At 42.1% G+C, this 27,456-nt stretch overlaps 1 protein-coding gene across 3 annotated transcripts in view; it reads right to left on the reverse strand.

Moving 5' to 3' along the window:
* Positions 1–27,456, reverse strand: part of ENTREP1 (endosomal transmembrane epsin interactor 1) — a 60,533-nt gene that overhangs the window by 19,569 nt on the left and 13,508 nt on the right. For all 3 annotated transcript variants that reach the window (XM_060154997.1, XM_060154999.1, XM_060155000.1), the window contains one exon: positions 3,931–4,041. In XM_060154997.1, the coding sequence (XP_060010980.1) occupies positions 3,931–4,041 (111 nt within the window). The remainder of the gene's footprint in view (positions 1–3,930; positions 4,042–27,456) is intronic.

Genomic DNA, 27,456 nt, shown 5'->3' on the forward strand with positions numbered 1-27,456 from the left:
CATCAACAGGAGAACTGATAAAACAAACTGTGCTATTTTTATACAATGAAATATTGCCCTGATTAAGAAAAGAGAGTGAGAAGGGAAGAGCAAACAACTGATATGACCCAAAAACATGGATGAATCTCAAAAACATCATGCTGAGCTAAATAAGTCAGACACAAAAAGGTACATGACTCCACCTGCACGAAGTTCAAGAACAGACAAAACTAATCTATGGTGAAAGAAACTGGAACAGTGGTTGCCTATGAGAGAGTTGAGACTGCCTGAAAGAAGACAGCAAATAACTTTCTAAAGTGATAAAAATGCTCTAGATTTTGTCTGGGGTGTACACATGAGTGTATTTGTCATGATGAATGTATACTTTGGTCAAAACTTAATGAACTGCACACTTGAGATCTGGTCATTTCGCTATAGATTTTATCTCAGTTTTTTAAAAAATGGATAGAATCATCAAATGGTTGAACGTGCTATAAAAAAAAAATGAGATAAACAGAAGAACAATCCTTGTCCTGGGAGCCTGCTCCGCTTAGGTCACAGCCCCGATGGAGATCTGCAGAATAGTATTCATAGCAGCACTGCTTCTATCTGTCAAAACCCAAACCACAACGGACAACAAGAAAATAGAGAACTGACTTGTTCAAAGGGAAAAAGGGTGTTAGAGCTGTACCTAATATATCTTTAAGTGAGAAAAGCAATATGCAGGGAAGTGGATACAAAAGCTCCCATTTCTGAAGAATAAGTAGTGAACAACCCCACCCCATACACATCTAATAAGGTTACATGAGCATGAAACATGAAAGGAAATCCCCCAGCTTGTTACCGTGGATTCAGGGTGACTGGTGTAGATGGTGAGGCAAAGAGGGAAGGAGAGAATCCCTTCCTCAGAAAGACTCCACTTGCCAAATACGTTCCCTAATGAAAAACAATTACAATATGGTCCTGTTGATGAAAAATTAGGTGTGTTTTTATCCATAAAGACAGTGCAAAAAACCTGTCAAATGGTTAACTATGATGTCCCCAAACAGTGAGATTTCAAATGATTTTTAAGTTCCATCCTACACTTTTATGGCTTGTCCAATTATATAATTAGAAACAATCCCAGAGTTGGTTTTGTGGTGGGAAAATTTTTTAATTAAAAATACACTTTAAAACTTAAAAAAATACTGATGCTAAGACCCCCACTCCAGGGCAGTTGAGAATCTCTGAGTATGGGGCCCAAGTCTGGGTATTCTTTAAAAAGTTCCCCTAGGTGATTCTAACAGGGAGTCAGGGTAGAGAAGCACAGAATTTCTCAGAAAAGTCAACCATATAGACCCTTATGCCTTGTAATTTGGCTTCTGTTTGTTCCAGAGCCAACAGTGATCTAACCACTCAGGCTAACTAACTACTAACTAACCACTGCCCTTGGAATCCTCTCCTCTCCTGGCTTCGACCCACTCCCTTTATTTATTTATTGTTCAAGGCCCATCTCAAATACCTACGTTCCAGGTATCCTTTTCCCATCTTCCCAAGAGTAGAAGTCCTTCTTCTTTTGCACCCCCAGAGCACTGTGTCTCACTCTGATGGCTGATCACAGACTCCTTTGCTTTGCAGTTGGGCATTTATTCATCCCCTCCACAAACACTGATCAAGCACCTGCCATGGTTATCCCACTCCTCTTGCTACGTGATAAACGTCTAGGTCAGAAACGATGTCTGACTTTTCTTTCTACTCTCTGCAGTTTCTAGCATGGGGTCTTGCATATAATAGATGCTACTCTTTTATCGAACTGTCTTTTAAAATATTATGACTTTTCACTTCTAGCCTGTCTGTTCTCTTTGCCCCTTCCAATTTTCTGTGTAATTAGTAACAGGAAGAACAAGCCTTGTTTAAAATTTATTTTCTGGGAACTCTATGTATGTAAAGCAGTCTGTGGGAGGTGCTGTTGAAAACTCCCAAGAAAATACAGAGCCAGACACTGTTCTTAGGAAGATTCCAGACCAGGAGAAGAGAGAAGAAAGGTATATGAATACCTTGAGTCCAAAAAAGGAAAGAGAAATGCTTCAGAGATGTACAGATAGGAATTCTGGAAGATTACCTTTCCTGGGGATCAGGGACTATTTCCTTAAGAAGATCATTGTTGAATGAGGCTTTAAAAGGCTGACACCATTTGGATGAACAGGGATGTAAGGGACAGGGAATGGTCGGGGGAGAGACAGCATTGTCAGAAACAGGAAAGTAGGGCAGGAGCTTGGGTAATGACAGGTGGGCTCGGGCTCCATTACAGGGAGTGTGAGTTGCTGCAGCAGGAGAGCAGGATGAGGGCAAATGATACAGGGCCTTAAAAACCAGAAAACATCGTGAGCCTGTGCTTCCAAAACTTACACTTATTAAGTGAGGGAATGGCAAAAATCAAACAAATTTGTGAAGGGTTGTTAAGGAAGAGCAATAGGTTTTTAGTGAGTCCAGGAGGAGCCTTCCTATCTGGGAAGGCCATGAGTTTCACTGCAAGGACCTGGTCACAGTGTTTTGAGAAATGTGGCAGCCTTCTTCACTTGCATCCTGCTGGTTTTGAAAGGGCGAGATTGCCATGGAACCAAGTTCCAAATAGATGAGGTTTACTACAACCTGTAAAGAGTCTACTTCTTTTGCTTTGTGCCACAGGGAGATATTTGTCACAGAAAAGTCCTCTTAAAAAGTTCAGAGATGGCCAACAATTCCACCTTCCAGGTACATATTCCAGAGAACTGATCCATTTCCGTGGCAGCATTGTTCACAATAGCCAAATGGTGGAAAGAACCCCAGTGCCCTCCGATGGACGAAGGGTAAACAAAATGTGTCCTCTATATACAGTGGAATAGTATCCAGCTTTAAAAAGGAAGGAAATTCTGATACCTACTACAACATGCATACATATTGAGCATGTTATGCTAAGTGAAATAAGCAATTACTAAAAGACAAATACTGTATGATTCCACTTATATCTGGTAACAAAAGCAGTCAAATCCACAGCGTCAGAAAGAGTGGTTGTTGGGCTTCCCTGGTGGTGCAGTGGTTGAGAGTCCGCCTGCCGATGCAGGGGACACGGGTTCGTGACCCGGTCTGGGAAGATCCCACATGCCGCGGAGCGGCTGGGCCCGTGAGCCATGGCCGCTGAGCCTGCGCATCCGGAGCCTCCGCAACGGGAGAGGCCACAACAGTGAGAGGCCCGAGTACCGCAAAAAAAAAAAACAAAAAAAAAACAACAAGAAAGAATGGTTGCCGGAGGCCAGCGGGAGGAGGGGATGGAAGAGTTCTAGAGATCGGTTGCATAACAATGCGAATGTACTTAACACTACTGAATGGTTAAGATGCTAAATTTTTTGCTACGGGCATTTTACTATAACAATTAAAAAACAGGAAAATAGAAATTGACATAGTACAGGTCCATAACCTCTTATCCACAATTCTGAAATCCAAGAAGCTCTGGAAACCAAAAATTCTGCATTACATTCTGTTGTCCAGACTCCACTGGGATGTTACAGAATAAACAGTAGATGCGTCACATCTACCTTCTAAAAATTGGAAAAACTCTGAGTGCTGAACACACCTGGCCTCCACAGGTTTCAGATAAAGGACTGCTGACCTAAATTCTGATAATATCCATTTTTCCTCTTTAGATGAGAGTGGATAGATATTGACTGTGGACAACTGATCCATCTATTCACTAACTAATGATGCATGTGGTTCTCCTGGCTGGTCCCTGCTTTGGAAAAAAAAATTGACAACCTGAGTAAAATACTTAGCAGGAAGCTCTTGGTTTTGTTTTCCTGCTTCCTTTGACCAACTTCAGGTTTCATTTTAAGATGCTGCCTGGTCCTGGGTGTTGCCAGCCACACACTGGCACCCGGGAAAGCCGGGCGGGCCAGGGTCGGCCCAGGCGCACAGTGATGATTCAGAACTGCTTACCAGATCACACCTGGGCACACTGGACACGAACTGGGCCCCTTGGCAGCCTAGGATAAATCCGGCTAAATTCAGAAGGACACACACCACAGAGAGCAGCACAAAAAGGTTCACCTGAAACAGCAAGAAAAGAGGCAGTTAGAAAAAAGACCGTAGCTAAATTCAGAGATAGTTTTGTCTGAGTAAAAAAAAACTCATATTCTTTCCCTAGAGGAAACATTAAAAAAAAGTCAGAACAATGTTTTTAATGTACAAACTTCTTTTTTTTCATTTTTTAGAATGTTTTAAATTGTGCTGAGGAATGTCCCTGACCCTCAAGTCTTCTCAGTTTCCAGTCCCTATTTTTCTTGCTCTTTGCAAATGAGGGAGTTCTGTTAGCTGTACACTACCTTAAGCCATGGCTATTTCCTCCTTGAGCCATTGTTATTTTTTTCTGACTTTTACAGGATCATGGTAACTAGACAAATGGAGAATTCTAGAATATAAGTGGAACCCAGGAAAATCAAGGAGCTCAGAGTCATTACCAGCCAGAAATCACAGTATGTGTGAAAATAAAGATGAGTCTTTTTTCAGTTCCAAACAGTGTTGGTACTAAAGAAAAGGTGTGCAGTGATTTTCCATGTACTTGTATCCAAAGTTAAATATTACAAATACTACCCTAAATGATTAAAAATCGACAGAAATCAACCAAGAAGCCAGTATTTACTTAGCGCAAATTAGAGACTACAAAGGCTTTTCAACCTGAGAACTCTGATTATTGTCAAAATCAAACCTTAATGTAAATATAAAAGATTGGAGCTAATGATTATCAGTGTTAGAACCAAGCAACATTTCAGGTAGCTGATATGTCAGAACTGGCTGGCAAATGAGTTCACACGTGAACTCTACTACAGAAAGCTCATCCTTTATTGCTGGTATTCCAAGAAGCTTGAAAGTATCTCCCCAGACCCAGGTTATGAGTCAATATTTAGTATCACATGATGCCACTTTTCTTAAGAGGAATTCTTCCTTCCTCTCCAAGAGGAGCTTATGAATTATAAATACCGAGTGACTCCAGGAATCCAGACCCTTGCTGGACTTGACTGAAGACTCTTTCCTGACCAATGAACAAGGCGACTCGTTTTTCACTGAGGAATCTGGCTTCTGCTTCTCTCCTTTTTTGTTAATTTGTAAAAGGACTGTGTGCCCTCTCATCAAATCTTGAGGAAAAAGCTGGAAGCGGCTACTGTGTTACTGTTTCCCAGGCTAGATTCTTCCAGGTCTGTAGTACTTGACTTGCACTGTGCCCCCTTGCAAGAGCCCCCTCTTGCACTGCCAAAGCTTTTGGGAAAATGAGAATGCATAATTGGCAAAAGACGGGACATGGTCTTCTAACATGGGCTTCTTTTATGCCCTGGCAGTTGCTGTGCAAAGAGACTTAATACATCTGGAATCTTCACACCCAGCAACACAATAATTGTTACTATGGGGAAGTCTTGAACTTGCCTTTAGAAAATTTTTTTTAATGAAATATCAGATGCCTTAAAAAGAAAACATGGTTATAATCCTTATTCCTACCAGCCCACCACTAATCTTCATAACTGAAACTTAGCAGCATCAGATATGGAGTGGGTGAGAGTTCATTACCCAACCCTGGACCCCAAATCTCTCCGTTAAAATCTTAAATCCAGCTCATCAAAAGACACCATTAAGAAATCAATACAGGATTTCCCTGGTGGTGCAGTGGTTAAGAGTCCACCTGCCAATGCAGGGGACACAGGTTCGAGCCCTGGTCCGGGAAGATCCCACATGCCGCGGAGCAACTAAGCTGTGTGCCTCAGCTACTGAGCCTGTGCTCTAGAGCCCACTTGCCACGACTACTGAAGCCCACGCGCTTAGAGCCTGTGCTCCGCAACAAGAGAAGCCACCACAATGAGAAGCCCGCGTGCTGCAACGAAGAGTAGCCCCTGCTCGCTGCAACTAGAGAAAGCCCACGCACAGCAGTGAAGACCCAACACAGCCAAAAATAAATAAATAAATAAATAAATATATATATATATATATATATATATATATATATGAGCTTTTTTAAAAAAAAGCGTAGTTGCCTGTTTTGGGGAGGAGGCGTGGAGTGAGGGGCTGACTGGGAAGAGATAAGGGAATTTTCTGGAGTGATAAAAATGTTCTATATCTTGTTTTGGATATTGGCTACATGGGTGTATCCAACTGCTAAAACTTAGCTAACTGAACACTTATGATCTGGGATTTATATAAATTATATTTAATATATATTTTTTAAATAAGGAAGAAAATCCTGAGTACAGCTGCCAAGACAGGAGTGTGAGATCATATAGTGAATACGATCTACTTCTAAAATGTCAGAACAACAAAACCAAGACGAGAGAAGGCCCCAGGGATTCACTGCCTGGTGGGCTTGGCTTCCCTCCTACACTGGAGGGGCTGCTAATGAGAAGTTAAAGCCACATCACCAGAATGCCGCCCTGCGAACCCCAGAACGAGGACATGGGCCAAGGCACACGGTTGTGTACAAAATAGCCGTGCACTGTTCCCCAAATTTATCCCTAAATTTGGCTTTTTTATTACTATTATTAAAACTCTGGCCAAACATTGGCCAAATGGTCATCTAATTACAGTAAGTCCCCTACATACAAATGAGTTCCGTTCAGAGAGCGTGTTGATAAGTCCAATTTGTTCGTAAGTCCAGCAGAGTTAGCCTAGGTACCCAACTAACACAATCGGCTATATAGTACTGTACTGTAATAGGTTTATAATACTTTTCACACAAACAATACATAAAAAACCAACCAACACAAAAAATAAAGAAAACATTTTTAATCTTACAGTACAGTACCTTGAAAAGTACAGTACAACAGCGGCATACAGGGGCTGGCATCAAGTGAACAGGCAAGAAGAGTTACTGACTGGAGGAGGGAGAGGAGGTGGGAGACGGTAGAGCTGAAGGATCGTCAGCCATAGGAGACGGAGGACAAGCTGCCATTTCACTCATGCCTGAATGCATGTTCGCATCTTTGAAAGTTCTCAACTTGAAGGTTCGTAGGTAGGGGACTTACCGTACTCTAGGGGACTTACCGCACTCTAGTGTAGACCACTGTGGTATATATCAGACATGTAGGATATTAGGATACCAAGCATATCTCTTTCAGAGGTTGGATCAGGCTCAACCGTACAAAATATTGGAGTTATAAGGGATTCAGGATATACAGGGACCTTCAGAATGGACCCCTCTGGCTTTCACCTAGTTATAATGGTATAACATCCAGGACTCAAATATCCATCCGAACCATCACCAGATGGCATCCCCTTAAACAGAAGACAGTGAAAAATCAGCTACTAGTGAAGAACATCATAGTCACAAAGCCCACAGAGCTATACCTGGAAAAGGGAAGAATTTCTTATATTTTCTTCTATTGTCATCATTCTTGCCTTTAAAAAAATCATTGCAGGTGATTTGAGTTTCTCTTTGTGAAAGACACCAAAATTTGGGATCAGGCCTTCCCCTTGCTTGCTGTGATATCTTAGACAACCTCCATGAGACTCACTTTTCTCATCTGTTAAAAAGGTCTATTGTCCTACTGGGAGAAAATATTTGCAAATGATGCAACTGACAAGGGCTTAATTTCCAAAATAAACAAATAGCTCATACAACTCAACAACAACAACAAAATAACCCAGTTGAAAAATGGGCAGAAGACCTAAATTGACATTTCTTCAAAGAACACATACAGATGGCCAACATATGCATGAAAAGATGCTCAACATTGCTAATTATTAGAGAAATGCAAATCAAAACTACAATGAGGTACCACCTCACACCGGTCAGAATGGCCATCATCAAAAAGTCTACAAACAATAAATGGTAGAGAGGGTGTGGAGAAAAGGGAATCCTCCTACATTGTCAGTGGGAATGTAAATTGGTGCAGCCACTATGGAAAACAGCATGGAGGTTCTTCAAAAAACTAAAAACAGAGTTGCCATATGATCCAGCAATGCCACTCCTGGGCATATTCTGGACAAAACTATAAATCGAAAAGATACACGCATCCCTATGTTCATAGCATCACTATTTAAAATAGCCAAGACATGGAAGCAATCTAAATGTCCATGGACAGATGAGTAGATAAAGAAGATGTGGTACATATATACAATGGAATATTACTCAGCCATAAAGAAGAATGAAATAGTGCCATTTGCAGCAACATGGATGGACCTAGAGATTACCATAAGTCAGAAAGAGAAAGACAAATACCATATGATATCACTTATCTGTAGAATCTAAAATATGACACAGGGCTTCCCTGGTGGCTCAGTGGTTAAGAATCCGCCTGCCAATGCAGGGGGCACAGGTTTGAGCCCTGGTCCAGGAAGATCCCACATGCCACGGAGCAACTAAACCCACGCACCACAACTACTGAGCCTGCGCTCTAGAGCCCATGAGCCATGAGTACTGAGCCCACGTGCCACAATTACTGAAGCCTGCATGCCTATAGCCCGTGCTCCGCAACAAGAGAAGCCACCGCAATGAGAAGCCCGCGCACCGCAATGAAGAGTAGTCCCCACTCCCTGCAACTACAGAAAGCCTGCAGCACCAATGAAGACCCAACGCAGTCAAAGATAAATAAATAAATTTATTTAAAAAAATAAAATAAAGTGAAATAAAATATGACACAAATGAACTTACCTACGAAACAGAAACAGACTCACAGACATAGAGAACAGAATTGTGGTTTCCCAGGGGGAGCGAGGGGGAGGGAGAGATGGATTGGGAATTTGGGATTAGCAGACATAAACTCAATATTATACACAGAATGGATAAACAACAAGGCCCTACTGTATAGCACAGGGAACTATATTCAATATCGTATCATAAACCATAATGGAAAAGAATATGAAAAAGAATGTGTATATATGTATAACTGAATCATTTTGCTGTACAGCAGAAATTAACACAACATTGTAAATCAATTATACTTCAACAAAATAGGTTAAAAAAAAAAGGTCTATCATCCTAGGTACCTCCCAAGATTAATGAGAGACTCACACAAAATGATGTATATGAAAATCTTCTGTATCTCGCAAAATGCTAGGCAACCAGTTTTACTATTACTAATAATAGGCATTTCCTCTTTAGGGGAGCACCTTTTTATTATAAAATGAATTTCATTCCATCTAATACCAGCACCTTGTATCTTACACTTGTGATGCACCTGAATTTGTGGCAGCTGGAAAGGATATATACAAACTGTAAGAATGACCTGTAGGTATATTGTTTCCAAAACTTCTCCATAATTCTTTCTGCGACCTGCTTTCGGAACTCACTCCACCACGCTGACCATTGTCACGTGTACGGGGTGTCTCCTGTTGGCGCCTCTAGATCCTCTCTCTACTCTTCACTCCATCCCCTCCTCCCATGGAGACTGACCCGCAGACCGTATCACTGGGGCTCCTTTGCCCTCTGGTGTCTGGTTTGGTTCAGCCAATGGGGAGGCCTGGCAGAAGATCCAAGGGAGGGAGGAGAGTGAGGCTGGGGTGTTCTTCTCCTGGTTCCCTCTCTGCAGCCTCAGGATGGCTGTGTTCCTCATGAAAAGCCACAGGTCGGGCTTCCCTGGTGGCTCAGTGGTTGAGAGTCCACCTGCCGATGCGGGGGACACGGGTTCGTGCCCTGGTCCGGGAGGATCCCACATGCCAGGGAGCGGTTGGGCCCGTGAGCCATGGTCGCTGAGCCTGCGCGTACCGGAGCCTGTGCTTCGCAACGGGAGAGGCCACAACAGTGAGAGGCCCGCGTACCGCAAAAAAAAAGAAAAGCCACAGGTCCTCTCAAGGTCTCAAGGGGTCCCTCTGTACATGATCCCGACTTCCGGATTCTGACCACCGTTCTCCCGTCAGGACTAGGGATGGTAACAGCTTCACTGTCCCCTACACCCTGCACAGACCTTTGTGAACAAGCCCGTAATTAACTGCTTGTCAAGTTATAGTTTTATTGCCATCTGTGTTTTACCAAGACCTTGACTAACAACAACTTCTCTATAAAATTTTTCCTTACATTTAACCTAATTTTTTTCTGCTGTTTAAGCCTAGCTCCTATTGTTCTCACTTCAAATTCAACATTACTTGTTCAATGAAGTGAACCCCGTGGGTTACAGCCCCTGAATTCTACTGAAGCCAATTCATCACTGGGTTTTACCATCAAGAAAAAGAAAAGCCCAGAGCTGATGGAGAAATGTCTTCCTAGAACTTGTACTTTAGACATGAAAGACAGTGGGACTCAGAAAGCAGAGAGCTTGCCTCACTGCATCCTGTGGCTTTTTAGGGTAAAATGCAAAATCCAGGATCCAAAGAGCTGGTCCTCTCACAAGGACAGGCAACATGAGTTAAGCCTTTTATGTTTTTGGTTTTATTGTTACTAACTTGAATCATGAGTATCTTCTGATACTTATATACCAGGTAGCTTGACACAAAAGGTATGTTTTTCAATTGAGTATTTGGAATTCACCTTGACACTGATCTCTTGCAACTGTGCCCCGAGTTCATTCCAGGTCTCAATTAAGTGACCCAATAAAAGAATGTCTGGGGAACCTGAAGCTATCCAAGAAGAAGCATCACCTTCAGTTTGCCCATTCCTACCTGCTAAGAAAGTTCCCCATAATCTCCATCACATAACATCATTAAATAATTATGCCTATCACAGCTTGGTATTGATGAGTGTCTTTTTTGATACAAGATTTCATTCTCTAAATAGACTGACCTTTCCCTGCTGCTTAAGGACTTCCACTTTGCTTTTTACTTCCCTACTGCTCCAAGCTCAAGATGCATCTGAAAAGTCAACCATGTATGTTTAAATAAGTAAACAGTTCCAGTAATTGCGTGAAGGTAGAGTAGCTTAAAAATGAATGAGTTTAGTGAACTTAAGCATTTAGTTCTACTAATTCCTGAAAACCCATTAAAATGGCAATAAAGGAAATACTTTAAATGCAGAAATCCATAAGGACAGAGAGAACAGAAAAACGGCTGTAAAATTTTAGAAGTTAGAAAACCAGTGGGCAAGCATAAATTGACTCAGTGGTCCTGAGAAAACTCAATCTCCTACAATAGCAATGAGGAAAGCCAAAACAGCAGAATTTATTCCTCAGAATCTCCAAATGTTCAGAAATGGGTGGCAGCAGATACCTCTGGATATGAAAGTGAGGCTAGAAAAGGACTGATTGTGAGTCTCAGAAACAATTAGAAAATGGCACAACCACTATGGGAAACTACTGGCAGTTTCTAATAAAGTTAAATATCTACCACCCTATGACTCAGCAATTCATTTTTAGGTATATACATTAGTGTATATGCCTAGAAAAAGACACGTACAAGAATGTTCAGAGCAACTGGTTCATAATAGCCAAACGCTAGAAACAATCCAAACGTCTAAGAATAGGAGAACAGATGAACAAATTGCAGTCCACTCATAAATGAAATAAAACCCACTGCTATGGTTTGAATGTTTGTGTCCCCCAAAATTCGTAAATTGAAATCCTAATCCCAAAGCGATGGTATGAGGAGCTGGGGCCTTGGGGAGGTAATTAGGTCACAAGGGCAGAGTCAATGGGCAAGCATAAATTGACTCAGTGGTCCTGAGAAAACTGAATCCTACACTAGCAATGAGGAAAGGCAAAACAACAGAATTTATTCCTCATGAATGGGATTAGTGAACTTGTGTGTGTGTATTTTTTTCTATTTAAATATCAAAAGCTCGCCAAATTCTTTCCTTTAGAAACTTCTCAAAAACTTTTAATTCAAAAAATACTACTACTGCCTCAGAATCCTTTTCTTTCACGCTTTCTTTCTTCTTTTAATTTCCCAAGAAAATATCACTGCTACCTATTTAGTCACTATGCCTTTTTTCCCCCACAGGCACTCTTTTGATACTGCTCAAAAATAAATGAAAAACAGAATACACTTTTCTCCAGTGGGGCACAAAAACAAGGTGGTCTTAAATATTACTGAATGAATGAATGAATCAATCAATCAATGAACAAATGAAAGAAAATTGATTCTTATTATAAACACTATATGGAGGTATCATGCATCCTTACTAATATTCTGCAACATATACAGACAGGCCTTGAAAGGCAAACACCAGATTAACTATCACTGCTTGCATGAAAATGGCTACTGCTCCTGGTGGGAACTCACCCCTTTCTGGGGCTGGAAGATGGGACTTCTGTCCCAAACCTTTGTAGGAAGGAGTTGGGGTGGTGGGTGACTGGGTGGAAGAACAAAGCACCCAGTCCTTAGAATTCAGGTTACATTTTCCCATTGAAACAAGAACATTCTGTGATCTGGCTGGGAATGTGACCAACATTCTAACATTTATGTTCTCAGAGTCAAGAAGTCCAAGCTCCAAACCACTGATCAGTCACCGGTTAGTAAGACGAATGTCATAGGACCCATGACAATGAACATAACCACTTATTTGACTCTTAACATTTACAATTTTAATTCAGTTTGGAGAAGCACGTTAATACAAAGGTGTAGAATCATGAGCAAAGTTATCTGAATACAACACCAATGACACCAGGAAAAAGAATCCAAGACAAGACACCAAACTAAAACCTTTCTGAACTAGTTTAGCAAAATGAATCTTCTGATAGACCACTCAGCACCACGGCAACCAACAAAACATAGTAAATCACAGCGACTCACAAAGCCCAGCCTCCTGCTGCTCTAAAGCTGTTTCAGGAGCTCACACATGCGCTGACTCGGTTTGCCAGGGCGCCTTTAATCCTCAGATCCCAAGAGAACCTGCTCCTGGGCTTCACTCCCTTGACATCTTTTAAACTTCCTCCAGAAGCTTGGCAGATATATTACCAATGTCCAGACTGGTTCTCTCTGCCAACAAGCCAAACACAGGCCTGTGGCTGTGAACAGAACCAGCTGTCTCTCTTTCCTCTCAGAGATGTTTAAGTGTCAGATTTACTCATGTTATGGCTAGCCCAGATTTTCTTTTTATAAAATATTTCAAGTGTAATAACATTTATTTTGAATTCCTTTTTCAACAGTAGTGAAGGGCTTCTTCCTCTCCCCACCAGAGTGAGACACAAATTTTCACTAGTTTGGGACACAGCTTCGAGGTGAGCTAAAAGCACTTATAACTGAGAGGTGCAAATTCCTGAGGAAAATATACAAATCTCAGGGTATTTTCAAGGCTTCAGCTTGTGAGAGGAACTTCTGCTTTACCTGGGGTCCTCCCCTGCCCTGTTCTCTTGCAGATCCCCCATCCCCCAGGGCTGCCTTTCAGCACATTGCACCCCTCATTTCTCAGGAAAGTGACTCTTCTCATGACCCAAGCAATCAGGAGTAGCAGAGAAGGGGGTGACCTCATAATCTGTCTGGCTCCATAATTCCCTGGTACAACTTAGGCAGCTCTGCCACTCTAAATTAATATATTCTCATCAGGAATGTGGCAGAGGACCAGGAGGAAAATATCCTAATGAGAGCCTCAAGAGAAATAATCAGAGGATGACACGACACAGGGGATGTACTCTTCAAACAAGGTGAGAGGGTCAGGAACGTGGTCTGCTCTGCCCCTGGGGAATAAGGTGGCAGAAGTATATTTGGATTTGAAGATAAGAAAGGCAGCAGAAAGTTTTAAGGAAAATTGCAGATCTATGATTCTTAAGAGTTCACTTTCTTTCTAAGTTATTCTTCTCTTTCATCTGTGCATCTCTACTCTTCGTTCTTTCCCTGCTTCTAGCCCCTTCTCCAGTGCTCTTAGCTTCTCAAGGTTCAGCAAATTAGAGGGTCAGATCTTAACGACTTCCCACAATGAAGATCGAGGCTCTTGAGAAACTTTCCAGAGCCAACAGTCCTCAAAGACAGCTGCCGTCAAGTCCTTCCCTCTGTACTTTACAGGCTGTTCCTCACGTCAAGAGGTGAAGACTAATACATACAATGGAATATTATCCAGCCTTAAAAAGGAAGTACTGACACATGGTACAGCACGAATGAACCTTGAAAACAGTATGCTAAGTGAAATAAGCCAGATACAAAAGGACACATATTGTATGACTGCAATTCTATGTAGAGTCATCAAATTCATAGAGACAGAAAGTGAATGGTAATTACCAGGGGAGAATGGGGAGTTATGGTTGAATGGGTGCAGAGTTTCTGTTGGGAATGATGAAAAAGTTCTGGAAATGGATAGGAGTGATGGTGGCACAGTGCTGTGAATGTACTTAATGTCATTGAACTGTATACTTTTAAATGTTAAAATTGTAAAATTAAAAATATGGGGCTTCCCTGGTGGCGCAGTGGTTGAGAGTCCGCCTGCCGATGCGGGCGACGCGGGTTCGTGCCCTGGTCCGGGAGGACCCCACATGCCACGGAGCGGCTAGGCCCATGAGCCATGGCCGCTGAGCCTGCGTGTCCGGAGCCTGTGCTCCGCAGCGGGAGAGGCCACAACAGTGAGAGGCCCGCGTACCGCAAAAAAAAAAAAAAAAATTGAAAATATGTACATTTTACTCACAAAAGAAAAAAAAAAAGAGGAAAAGAGGTAGAGTCCAATTTCCAATTCCCCTCCCCTTGATTCTAAGGTGGTCTTGGGAACTTGTTTGACCAAGAGAATGCAGCAGGAATGACATTCTGGTACATCCAGGCTAGATGGTAAGATGACGCCTGGGCCACCTGGGCCTCTTGGAACACTCATTACAGACAGTCCCTCTCAGAACCCAGTCTCCATGCTGGGTGGCTGTTACAGGAGGAGGTCACATGTCCATGCTCTAGTTAACAGCCCTTGCTGGGCTCCCAGCCATGTCTTTTATATATATGTACTGAAATATTGAAGGAGGAAATGTGAAGGCTGGGATTTATGTGAAAACAACACAGTGGTAAGGAAGAAGAGAAATGGATGGTTAGGGGTGTAGAGGAGACAATCTTGAACATGTGTAGCTGGGCAATGAGTACAAGGTGGGGGGTTGCTGTGTTTCTCTCATATTAAGAGTATATTTGAAATTTCCCATATCAAAGGAAGAAAAGGAGGACGTGGGAAGGAGATGAGGGGGGAAAAGATAAAGAAACCAACTGGACTCATCTCTTCACAAAGTCAATTCCTGGAAAAAGAAAAAAAAAGGGGGCAGGAAGAGTATTCTAGAATACAGAAGACTAAAGAGACAGCATAGTCAAATAAAATGACTGAACCTTGACTGGGTCCTGGATTTTGAAGAACAGAACAGGGTCACATAGGAGTATTCACTTTTGAATGATCCGTCAAGCTGTACACATATACATACACAAATATGCACAAATCATACTTCAGTTGAAAAGCTTTTTGATGAATAAAAAATTATATAACATTTTGGAATAATTGGGAAAGTTTAAATATGGGCTGAATATTAGATGACATTAGGAAATTACAAATAATTTTCTTACTTATGATAATGTTATTACGGTGAGGTAGAAGAATGTCTTATTTTTAGGAGATGCCTCCTAGAGCATACAGGGGTGAAGTACCATGAAGTCTGAAACTTTGAAACACTTCAATGTAAAATATTTATATATAAACATAGCAAGTAAGGCAAAACATTAAAAGCTATTGAATCCAAGTGGAAGGTATATGAGAATTCATTATTTACTCAACTTTTCTGTAAGTTTGAGAATTTTCATAATAAAACATTAAAAAAATATTAAAGAGGCTTTTGCAGGTGCAAAAGTAACAAGAAGCAGAAGCATGTGCCCACCAGCTATTACTAATGAACTTCTTTATAAAAGAGCTGAGTAATGTGCCTGGGGATACAGGGGTCCTGGTGGAATAGTCCCTCCAAGTCAAGTCTTCTTTTTGGTATAACAGTCATCTACTTCTCTCAAGCACACCTTAAAGTAAAGCCTATCCATCACAAAGGCCCGCTCAGCTGCACAGAGCTCCCAGCAGCCCTCCCATCCCTTAACAGACAAGCTTGCTGTGGAAACAGACCCACAAAAACAAGGGTAGTGACTAAGAATATGGACTCTACATAGAAACCACCTGAAATTGCAACCCAACTCTGTCACTTATAGCTGTGTGACCTTGGGCAGATTACTTAACCTCTCTGTGCCTTGGTTTCCTCAGAAGGAGGATACTAATAACATCTTATAGGATTAGTGGGTTAATACACGCATCTTACTTATGTGTTTACTATTATTACTATTCTTCTTCTTATTACAAATTATTACAAACATTAAAAATATTACCAACCTAGTTCTTCAGTCACAACTAGAATTTATGAATAATCAAGGAACAACAGACATTCAAAAATCTAACAGCACCAAACAAGAAGGACCAAGATGTCAACCAGAACTACTGACTCCCATGGAGAAAACACTGATTACTCAGAGAATAGAAAAGAAAAAGACAAAGAAATAAAAAGTATAAGACTTTGAAAAGTTAAGAAACAAAGATGATCAATTCAAGAGGTCCAACATCTGACTATTAGATGTTCTAGAAAAATAGAGCAGAGCAAATGGAGGGAAGGAAATAATCGAAGAAACAGCAAAGAAAATTGCTTGGTGTTTAAGAAAGACACATGTCTTCAAATTTTAAAAAACTCAAATATTCAATGGTAAAAACAGTCAAAAAGTATGAAGGAAAAAAGACCCACACCTAAATATACCTTCATGTAATTTCAGAAGACTGTCAGAAAAATTATCTGAAACTTGCAAATGGGCAAAAGAGATTACTGGGTATTCCATTTACTTATTTAGTTATTTGATCAGCTATTTTATAACTCTGTAGAGGCAGAGTTTAAGTTGCAGATTTTTTTTTCAGTAAAGATGGAAATAAATTCTGTCCAATGGAACAGAAAACCTCAAAAATTACTGTTTATGGCTCTACTGGACATCAACCAGTTTTGTATCTATCCCAGCAATCTTCTTCTAACATCACCTATAAATACTTAGCTCCTCAAATGTGCTTTGAACCAGTTTTCCCTCATTACTGACACGTTCGTTTTATATTTGCCTAAGAGTCATGATTTTATCTTTTTGAAAATTAAACTTTATCAATACGAAGATAAAGATCCTAAAAGCTTCCAGATAGAAAGAAAGGGGCTGCCCACTAAGGAACAAGAATCAGGTCAGCATCAGCATCAGTCATCAAGCACTGCCTTCAAATTTTGGAAGGAAAATCATCTTGAACCCCAAATTCTATACGTAGCCAAACTATCATTCAAGTGGGAGGGCAAAACAAAGACACATCAAGACATTCAAACCCTTAGAGAGCTCGCTTCCCTTACATTCTTCATGAAAACTTTTATTTGAGAATATTCTCTGGAAAAATGAAAAAGGAATTCAAGAAAAAAGAATGCATGAGGCTTGAGAGCTAAGAAACAATGGCTCTAATCCAAGAATACCAAGAAAAGAAATATTTAGATGACATCTGTACAGGAGACCTAGAAAACAATTAAGTCCAAACTGGAACAGGAAGTTAATAGTCTTAGAAATGTCCAAAGGAGAAAGTAAAACAACTAGTAAAAAGTATGATTAAGAAGCTAGATAAGTAAAACTCACACTTAGAGTCAGCTGATTTTCAACTAGGGTTCCAAGATAATTCAATGAGGAAAAAACAGGCTCTTCAACAAGTGGTGCTGGGACAACTGGATATCCACCTGCAAAAGAATGAACTCGGACCACTGACACACCGTATGCAAAAATTGACTCAAAATAGACCCAAGTATAAGCTAAAACAATCAAACTCCTAGAAGAAAATATAGGAGTAAATCTCCATGACCTTAGATTAGACCAGCCTTCTTAGATATGACAGTACAGCAACAAAAGAACTTCATGAAAATGAAGAACTTTTGTGCTTCAAACGACGCCATAGAAGAAGTTGAAGGAGAACCCACAGAATGAGAGAAAATATCTGCACATCATATATCTGATAAGGGACTTGAAAAGGGAAATTGGGTAATTTTGTTAGTTGTGATAATGTTACTATGGTGAGGTATGGTGAGGCAAAGGATCTGAATAGACATTTCTCCAAAGAAGACATGCAAATGACCAGTAAACACATGAAAATTCTCAACATCCAATCAAAAACACAATGAGATACCACTTCACACCCATAAAGATGGCTATAATTAAAAATACAATAATAAGTATTGGCAAAGATTCAGAGAAATTGGAACCCGCATACACTGCTGATGGGAATGTAAAATGACACAGTTGCTTTGGGAAACTGTTCTTCAAAATGTTAAACGTGGAGTTACTATATGACTCAGCAATTCCACCCCAAGGCGTATAGCCAAGAGAAATGAAAACATGTCCACAAAAAAACTAATGTTCACAGCACCATTATTCATAGTAGACAGAAAGTGGGAATGTCTATCAACTGATAAATAGATAAACTGTGGTACATCCATCAATGGACTAGTATTCAACAACAAAAAGGGGGAAAAGTACTGATACATGCTACAATATGATGAACCTTAAAAATATTGTGCTAAAAAAAAATGCTAAGTGAAAGAAGCCAGTTACAAAGGATCACATATTATATGATTCTGTTTGTTTGAAATACCCAGAATACACAAATTTATAGAGATAGACAGTGCATTAGTGGTTTCCTAGGGTGGGAATATGGAGAGGAAATAAGGAGTGACTTCTAACGGATACAGGGTTTCTTTTTGGGGTGATGTGAAAATGTTCTACAATTGATGGTGGTGATGTTTGTGCATATCTGTGAACATGCCATTGAACTGTACAGTTTAAATGTGTGAATGTTGTGATATGCCAATTACATCTCCATAAAGCTGTTTAAAAATACAAGAAGGGCTTCCCTGGTGGCGCAATGGTTGAGAGTCCGCCTGCCGATGCAGGGGACACGGGTTCGTGCCCCGGTCCGGGAAGATCCCACATGCCGCGGAGCAGCTGGGCCCATGAGCCATGGTCGCTGAGCCTGCGCGTCCGGAGCCTGTGCTCCGCAACGGGAGAGGCCACAACAGTGAGAGGCCCGCGTACCGCAAAAAAAAAAAAGAAGCTACATGATCTCTGAGATTAGGTACCTTTTTTGCCAACAAGAAAAAGAAGAGTCATTTAGAAACTCTAAGAAAAACGTCACTGTATATATCAGTCATGGTCCAAAGCTGAAGCAAACTAAAATATGACATGATGCTGAGCAAATGACAGAGAATAAAAAAGAATAATAGATTTGACTTGGCTGCTTGAAACTGTTCTCTCTCCAGATCCAATCATTCTTCCTGGTGCTACAGAAAATAATGCAGCTGATCCTCTGAACAAGCAGGACTCACGGCCATCAACAGAAAACCACTTTGCTTCCACCCTCACCCCAGCGATGTTGTTCACGCCCACTTTGTAGGGCTAGCTCTTCCTGAACCCTTAGATGAAATCTGAGGCTGGGCCCATGACTCCTCTGGTCAACATCAGATACAAAAAGTCCTCCAGTAACTTCAAGTCACAAAAAGTCCCATTTTGGTATTTAAAATGTCCAGACCTGTGTCCCAGTCAAAACTTGAAACTGCATTTAAATTTCACCTTCTTTCCTTCTCATCAGGCTTCTTCTTGTAGGGAGCAAACACGTCTGCAGTGGGAAAGGCAGTGAAAAGACATAATCTCCTCTACTTCCTTGCTTTTTGTGTCCACTTCTCATGAGCCTGCCAGCCACAGCCCTGCCACTCTGGAGAGGAGGGAGCAAGGGGGAGGCCAGGCCAAGTGCGTAAACAAGGTGGGGGGCAGGAAGAGTTCCCTTGATTGTTCACAACCGGCCTTGGCAAGTGTTTACAGGAGACTCTCCTGAATGAGGCTTCCATTGGCTCCTCTGAGATACCCATTCTTGAACTTGCAGTTCCCTTAATGTGGGCATCTGTCAGGGCAGGCCCGGCCTCTCTCTGCTCTGGTCCCCTCACTCCTCTAAGGGGCTCCCTGGGGCAGGATATAAGCTCATCCCAGGCCTACTCTCTCTCACAGAGCCCACCCATCTGGTCAGCTGGAAGTACACTTCTTGGGCTTGGTCTGTGAAAGTACAATTATTTCCCAACTGCAGCCGTTAACTCTCAGGTCACAAGGACTCCAGCCAGCCCTTTAAATTCCCCAGGCAGGAGTCTGACACCAGTCCAGTCAACCACTGTGAGACCTGTCTCAGGTTCTCCAGTGCTTATCTTTAAGCACCGCTCCCCTCCCCCATGCAGAGGTGGAACTTAAAATGCCACAGCAATTCAGTAACTTTCTCCAAACATTTGTCTCTTTAACCCCTAATCCTTTTATAGGCTGGGGGATGGAGATCAGCTAAAGGCTGCAAAGCTAGTTTCACCCAGAAGCTTTACAAGTCCTGCTTAGATAGTCTAACACACACTGGAACGTGGGAGCTGTTGGCATGGGTTGTATTTTGGCTTCAGGTGAATCTGGAAAGCAAGAATCCAATTCTAACCTCCTATTTCAATCACATTCATATAATGAAAATACTATAAATGCTATTATCGGTTTTCACTCTTTTAGAAACAATTTACAGACAAAATCTGAATGGTATGACATAGTTTAAGAGTAAAATGTTAATGTTAAATCACTGACTATATAAAGGAAATGTTACCATCAACAGGAGGTAAAAGGGGGAAAGAAGCAGAGCTAACTGCTAATTTCTTCATCTTATAAAAGAGAGAATCAAAAGATACTGTCCAAAGTTAATGAATTAAGAAACAGAACTTTATAATATTATTTAAAATTATAAAGCCATCAATAGGAGAAATAAAGATTATTTTCAAATAAAAATAACTTCAATAGGAGAGAATGTGTCACCCATGCCTCCCTTTTAGTGAGATGGAGACAACTGCCAGGGGCACTAAAAGCAGAGAGAAATTAAAATGGTTAATTTGGGGGAGTGTGGTCAGGTTTGGATGCTGGGAAAAATGCACAGAGGTCTAATTATTACTTTCAATAAGAATAAGAAGGCTAATGAGCTCCCCCCCCTTTTTTTGGAGGGGGGGGTTCGTGGCCTCTCACTGTTGTGGCCTCTCCCATTGCGGAGCACAGGCTCCGGACACGCAAGCTCAGCGGCCATGGCTCACGGGCCCAGCCGCTCCGCAGCATGTGGGATCTTCCCAGACCGGGGGACGAACCTGCGTCCCCTGCATCTGCAGGCAGACTCTCAACCACTGCACCACCAGGGAAGCCCAAGCTCCCCCTTTTTTAAATAAAAAAGATTCTTTTCCTCTTAAAAGGTACTTAGTAAATTATAAAATGTCTCAATGTCACAGTGGTATGTTTGAAATATATATCTATGGCACCTATGTATGTGTGTGTATATATCATATACACACATATGTTTGATACATATATATATACTGTGTCATGTATGTATATCATATATAAATAAATATATCTTATAGATATAGAAATAAATAGGGAAAAGTCTCAGAGAGGTGATTTATTTATTATGCCCTAAACTATACATCTAATTATGGGACCCCAATCAGATCCAGGTCTGACTCGAATCTACACTCCATCAACATGCAGAATACCTGCTAATACACAATGTCCGTTTATAAATTATTCTTTTCTGTTCACTAAAGAGCTCTACAAGGCAACCCTTTGTATCCTCATTGAGAAGTGACAGCTAGGCAGACCCAATTCCACCACCACCACCCCCGACAACTGCCCCCACCAGCTCATCTACCTAACACTTTCCACCCAAGTCAAGAACAAACCATCAATCAATCTAACTTGAGCACCCACTGGATTTCTTGTTCTTCAACTGAGTTACCATAAACGAGCAAATGTTTAAAATGAATCTATTTTTGAACTGGTTTTTTAAAAATTCTTGTAAAAGTAACATTGGCAGAAGAAAAAAAAAATCATGGTCCCACAGCAGTCGGAGTTCCCGATTATGTTATGAACAACAGAAATCAACTCAGACTAAATAAGCAGGCTATCGGGTAGTTCACAGAATCCACAGGAACCAGGCTCACAAATCTGGGAAGGAGTCCAGGGAAGCTGGGTGCTGGGACCTCTACCAAGGTCATGCCACAGGAAAGCCAGGTCACTGGATGCCAGCCTTGGACACAGGTTGCCTCTTTTGCCGAATGAATTCTAAACTGCCCCGGCTATTCTGCATCAAGGGCTCCAGCTTCCAAGTCCTGGGCCGGAGCTTCAGTGGTGAGGAGGTCATGGCTCACACCCTGGCTGCCGGCATGCAGGAGTGTAAGCATCTAGCCTCAGAAGCTTCCAGCCAGAGACAGGATCCTGCCTCTCATCAGGACACACAAGGGCAGATAAACAAACCCCGGAGGAAGAGAGTTCAGATATGTAGGTACCGACAGCCAGAACCCAAACAAAACAGGGAAACTAAAACATCCTCCACTTCACACAACACATGTCCTCTCCAGACATAAAGTGGAAAGTCAGTCTCCTTCCCTCCCATTCCCACTGCACTCAACAGAGGTGCCTACTGTGAACAGTTTCTTGTATGCCTTTTCAAGAATTTTTCATGTAACTACAAACACACGTATGATCCCCCCAATGTTTTTAAAAAACACAAGGGGTACCATACACATTATTCTGCAACTTTTCACACGACATCTATTTTAAGATGCTCCCTGATTCAAAATGGTCTCCTCCCTTGCCCCAAATCATTCACAGTCCATGTAGTTGTCTCAGAGGCATATTCAGAAATTGATCACTATGGCCTGCTGGGCTCAGAATGCAGGATGGTTAGAAGGCCCTTCGGCAACCCAGACGCACACATACTACAGTATGTCTGAAATACACCTCCAAAAACTTCAGCACAGACAGTGTGATATCATGTACATATTGACTGGTCCAAGCTACACCCTCAGGACGATTAAGAATTCAAATTCCAGGATACTCAGCATTTATGAAAAAAGCCATACTCCAGAAGCTGCTGCTTTTATCTTTATCTCCCAACAACATCCAAGCAGCTTTGCTAAATTAGCAGAGTGACAATGGAAATAAGTTGTCCGATTGATGAAATTATTTGTTTGCTTAATTAGCATAATGGATGTTAAGAATGGGTCCTCCGGGGCTTCCCTGGTGGCGCAGTGGTTGAGAATCTGCCTTCTAATGCAGGGGACACGGGTTCGAGCCCTGGTCTGGGAAGATCCCACATGCCGCAGAGCAACTAGGCCCGTGAGCCACAACTACTGAGCCTGTGCGTCTGGAGCCTGTGCTCCGCAACAAGAGAGGCCACGACAGCGAGAGGCCCGCGCGCCGCGATGAAGAGTGGCCCCTGCTTGCCACAACTAGAGAAAGCCCTTGCACAGAAACGAAGACCCAACACAGCCAAAAATTTAAAAAAATAAATTAATTTTAAAAAGGCTCAACGTTAAAAAAAAAAAAAAAAAAAGAATGGGTCCTCCAATCCAAAAAAACATGGTTCTGACGAACCTAGGGGCAGGACAAGAATAAAGAAGCAGACGTAGAGAATAGACCTGAGGACACAAGGAGGGGGAAGGGTAAGCTGGGATGAAGTGACAGAGTGGCATGGACGTATATACACTACCAAATGTAAAATAGTTAGCTAGTGGGAAGCAGCCGCATAGCACAGGGAGATGAAGTCGGTGCTTTGTGACCACCTAGAGGGGTGGGATAGGGAGGGTGGGAGGGAGACGAAAGAGGGAGGGGATATGGGGATATATGTATACATACAGCTGATTCACTTTGTTATACAGTAGAAACTAACACAACATTGTAAAGCAATTATACTCCAATAATGATGTTAAAAAAAAAAAAAGAATGGGTCCTCCATGAAATTTACGATGAGAACTAAAACCAACATAATTTCCAGTCCCTGTGCTAATTCTGGGACTGGCCATACTCTTCTGACCCTATAATAAACAGTACTGAGAACAAGCAAAGATAACTGAGCTACTTGCTCCGAGAAATACTTGCTCCTCAAAGGTAAGATTGTGAACCAACTAAAATAGTTATCAAAACTAACAACTTACTCATCAAATTTGCTTCAAGGCCCTCCCCTCCATTTGCCCACCAATCCAAAGCTACTATCTCATAGGTTCTGCCCAAGTCCAGTCAATTGCCTATCTTGCAAGACTCACCTTAAAATCACTCAGCCGGGGTCCTAAAACTCTATAAATATCCTCTCTTAGACTCACTCCTTCTGAGAACTATGGGTAAGGTGTTCTCCCTTACTTCAGCAGGTCCAATAAACTTAGCTTTGCTTGATCAACGGGATTTCAGGGAATCAACAGTGGTATTCAAGACAAGGGGATGCAACAAATACTACAGGTAAAAAAAACCCTCATTTTATACCTGCAGAAATCAAGAGATTTCCCTGAGATCATCCAATAATTAGTGGTAACATGTCAGCATTAAAATGCAGGTTTCTTGAACTCTCAAACCAGGGAGCTCATTCCAAATGACTGACAACCATGAAATATTCCTGAAAGAACCAGACTGCACAAGCCAGAGCTTCAAAGTTCCTTTTATAAATGTACAGATTCCTAAACTGTGCCTAGGTAGTCTGCTCCCTCCTGTTCTTTTATCATCAGGAATGAAAGGGCCACCATCTGTCCCACGGCATAACCCACCTGTAAGTATTTTCTGACTATCTGGTGAGACTAGTTCCTCAATCTCTTTTGACAAAGTGTCTGGACATTTCATGACCCTCCCTTTGCGGCACAATAAGATGGAAAGAACCTGGATCCCCAAATGGAGTGGGACCATCTTACCAGCCTAGCCTACTTAAACTGTTAGCTGAGGGGTAATAAGATATTCGTGTATCATACTGAGGCCATTTTTTAGTCTCTTTGGGGAATGAGGGAGGCTTTACCCTAAATACTATAATCTTGAAGTTAGAAGAGAAACTGATGGATCATTTTCTAAAAACAGCCAATTCATCTACCTCTTCTGTTCTTAGTCTAGGGTTCAAATCAACAGGACCCGCAGTTGAGAATAAACCACATATGTGACCCAAGAACATCACCAGGGAAGAACCTTCATTCTTTGTGCTAAAGGATAAAGCTGTCTTTTATCAGCTTGAAGGTCATATTCATCCCCTCTGTTCCAAACTGACAAGAAAAATAAAAATAACTATAGCTCAAATTACCACTTCATAAGCAACCAAAACTGTAGGCAGAATGCCTGGCTGGGCTTTCACAGTGGCAATTCTTACCAAATGTACCACCAAAGGAACACATCTTGTTACTGAGGCTGTTGCCCCAGAATCAGACCCCTGCCCCTCCCTCAAAGAGAAACCAGTTAGTCTTAATCTAAGCTTCAGGAGGAAGCTGCAAAGAAAAAAAAAAAAAGAACTGGTTAGAACCAAATAGGCCCAAGATGACGGAATATTTGACTTCTAGTAGATCTTCTCACTGCTGTGGCCTCTCCCGTTGCGGGCTCCGGACACGCAGGCTCAGCGGCCATGGCTCACGGGCCCAGCCGCTCCGTGGCATGTGGGATCCTCCCGGACCGGGGCATGAACCCGCGTCCCCTGCATTGGCAGATGGACTCTCAACCAACTGTGCCACCTGGGAAGCCCGACTTCTAGTAGATCTTGAGCCTCATTATACGTTCTTTGTAATACATTAGCAGGTTATGACACACTCACCAGCACCATGACAGTTGACGATTGCCATGACAACTGGAAAAGCCCACGTAAGGACTGAAAAGGAGAGCTGCATCAGTTCCAGGTCCAAACCACACTCTGATTCTCGAATAACTCATGAGTGTTCTTCCCACTCTTTCTAATTCCCTCCCTCCTTTTACCTTGACCCTCCTATATATTTGGTGTCTCTCCCCCAAATTGGGTTGAGAAGTGGATTTGAGAACTAGGTTCCCTCTTCTCCATCCTTTGGCCATCGAATAAAGCTTGTGCTGTTCCAGGGTGGGAGGGAGGCTCAAGACGGAGGGAATATGGGGATATATGTATACATACAGCTGATTCACTTTGTGATACAGCAGAAACTAACACAACATTGTAAAGCAATTATACTCTAATAAGGATGTGAAAAAAAATAATAAAAACATCTTTATAGTTAAAAAAAAGAAAAGCTTGTGCTGTTCCAGTCTCAGCATCAGTTTTGTTACTGGCTGTGCAAATCCAATAGGAGAAAGAACCTTCCTGGCAGAGACAGGGGGTCTCCACCCTGGTTAGGACACCAGCCCGGGTCCAGTCCACCAATTCAGTAACTATCTTATCAAGACAATTCTGTTTTCCAACTGAGGTGCCTAAGTAAGGCAATCTTTGAGGGCATTCCCAGCACTGAGTCTGTGATTTCTAAACAAGTCTAAAACATTTCATTAGAATGAAAACTGAATGATATCTAGAAAATATAAGGAACATTCTTTTAAAATGGAAAATGTTTGGGCTCCCCTGGTGGCGCAGTGGTTGAGAGTCCGCCTGCCGATGCAGGGGACGCGGGTTCGTGCCCCGGTCCGGGAAGATCCCACATGCCGCGGAGCGGCTGCGCCCGTGAGCCATGGCCGCTGAGCCTGCGCGTCTGGAGCCTGTGCTCCGCAACGGGAGAGGCCACAACAGTGAGAGGCCCACGTACCGCAAAAAAAAAAGGAAAATGTTTGCTCTTGATGGAAAATACACAAGTATTCTTGATAGAATACCATACACACACATGCACACACCCCCAACCTTAATCCCAGTCACAGCCCAAAATAGCTACAAACATTCACAAAGTGTCTCCCAAAATTATTATTTTGTTCTGGACACCTGAGTATTCTATCAGTAGAAAGAAGAGGACCCAGTGAATGAAATCGTCCAACTCTGAGTTTCCATGAAAACTTGAGTTTGAAGGAACTAGGTCAAACTGACCTTCTTTGTTCAAACCAGTATAAACCTGATGTAATCACTGAAACAAACACAAAGAGGGAGCACAAATGTAAACGCTCTCAAAAGGAAGTGTTCAAATGTTCTAGACACCCAACAACTCAAAATGAGAACAGCTTGCCTCTTGAAAGCCCCTAAAGAGACCAACTAGCCCCCTCCCAAACTCCACTACCAAAATACTCTCTAACCACCCTGAAGTTAAAAGGTGGTAAATACAGAGTTCAAGTGAACAAAAACAAGTGAGAAAAATTTAAGACAAAGGTAAAAGAGAAACTTTGAGAACTAATCCAGGATCTGAATTTCTTATTGGTTGCCAAATTACTGCCACCGTTCAAACCTAAGTGTGTCCTGAGCACAGTGGTCCTGGGGAGAGACCCCTGTCCTCACAGAACTGACTGACCATCTACTGGGGGAGACAGGTGAGGCACACTCAGGCTACTTACAGACCAAGAAGAAGCCAGTATTCAGTGCTGGGACCCGGTGAGGGGCAGAGAGGAGGGGTCACTGCAATCAGGGTGGTCAAGGAAGGTCTCTCTCTTGAGATGACTGCTGAGCTGAGACCCAGAAGAGAAGAAGGCAGCCAAGCAAACAGCTAGGGAAAGAAAGTCCTAGGTTTGTGAAGGACAGCCTGGCTGTGTCAGAGTCAGAAGGCGCCCCTGTAGGTAGAGTGTGGGACGTGAATGGCGGTAGGGCTGTGACTCTGACCAGCCCAGCCCGGGTCTGCAAAAACACAC

Source organism: Lagenorhynchus albirostris, chromosome 7, assembly GCF_949774975.1.
Source record: "Lagenorhynchus albirostris chromosome 7, mLagAlb1.1, whole genome shotgun sequence".
NCBI lineage: Eukaryota > Metazoa > Chordata > Mammalia > Artiodactyla > Delphinidae > Lagenorhynchus > Lagenorhynchus albirostris.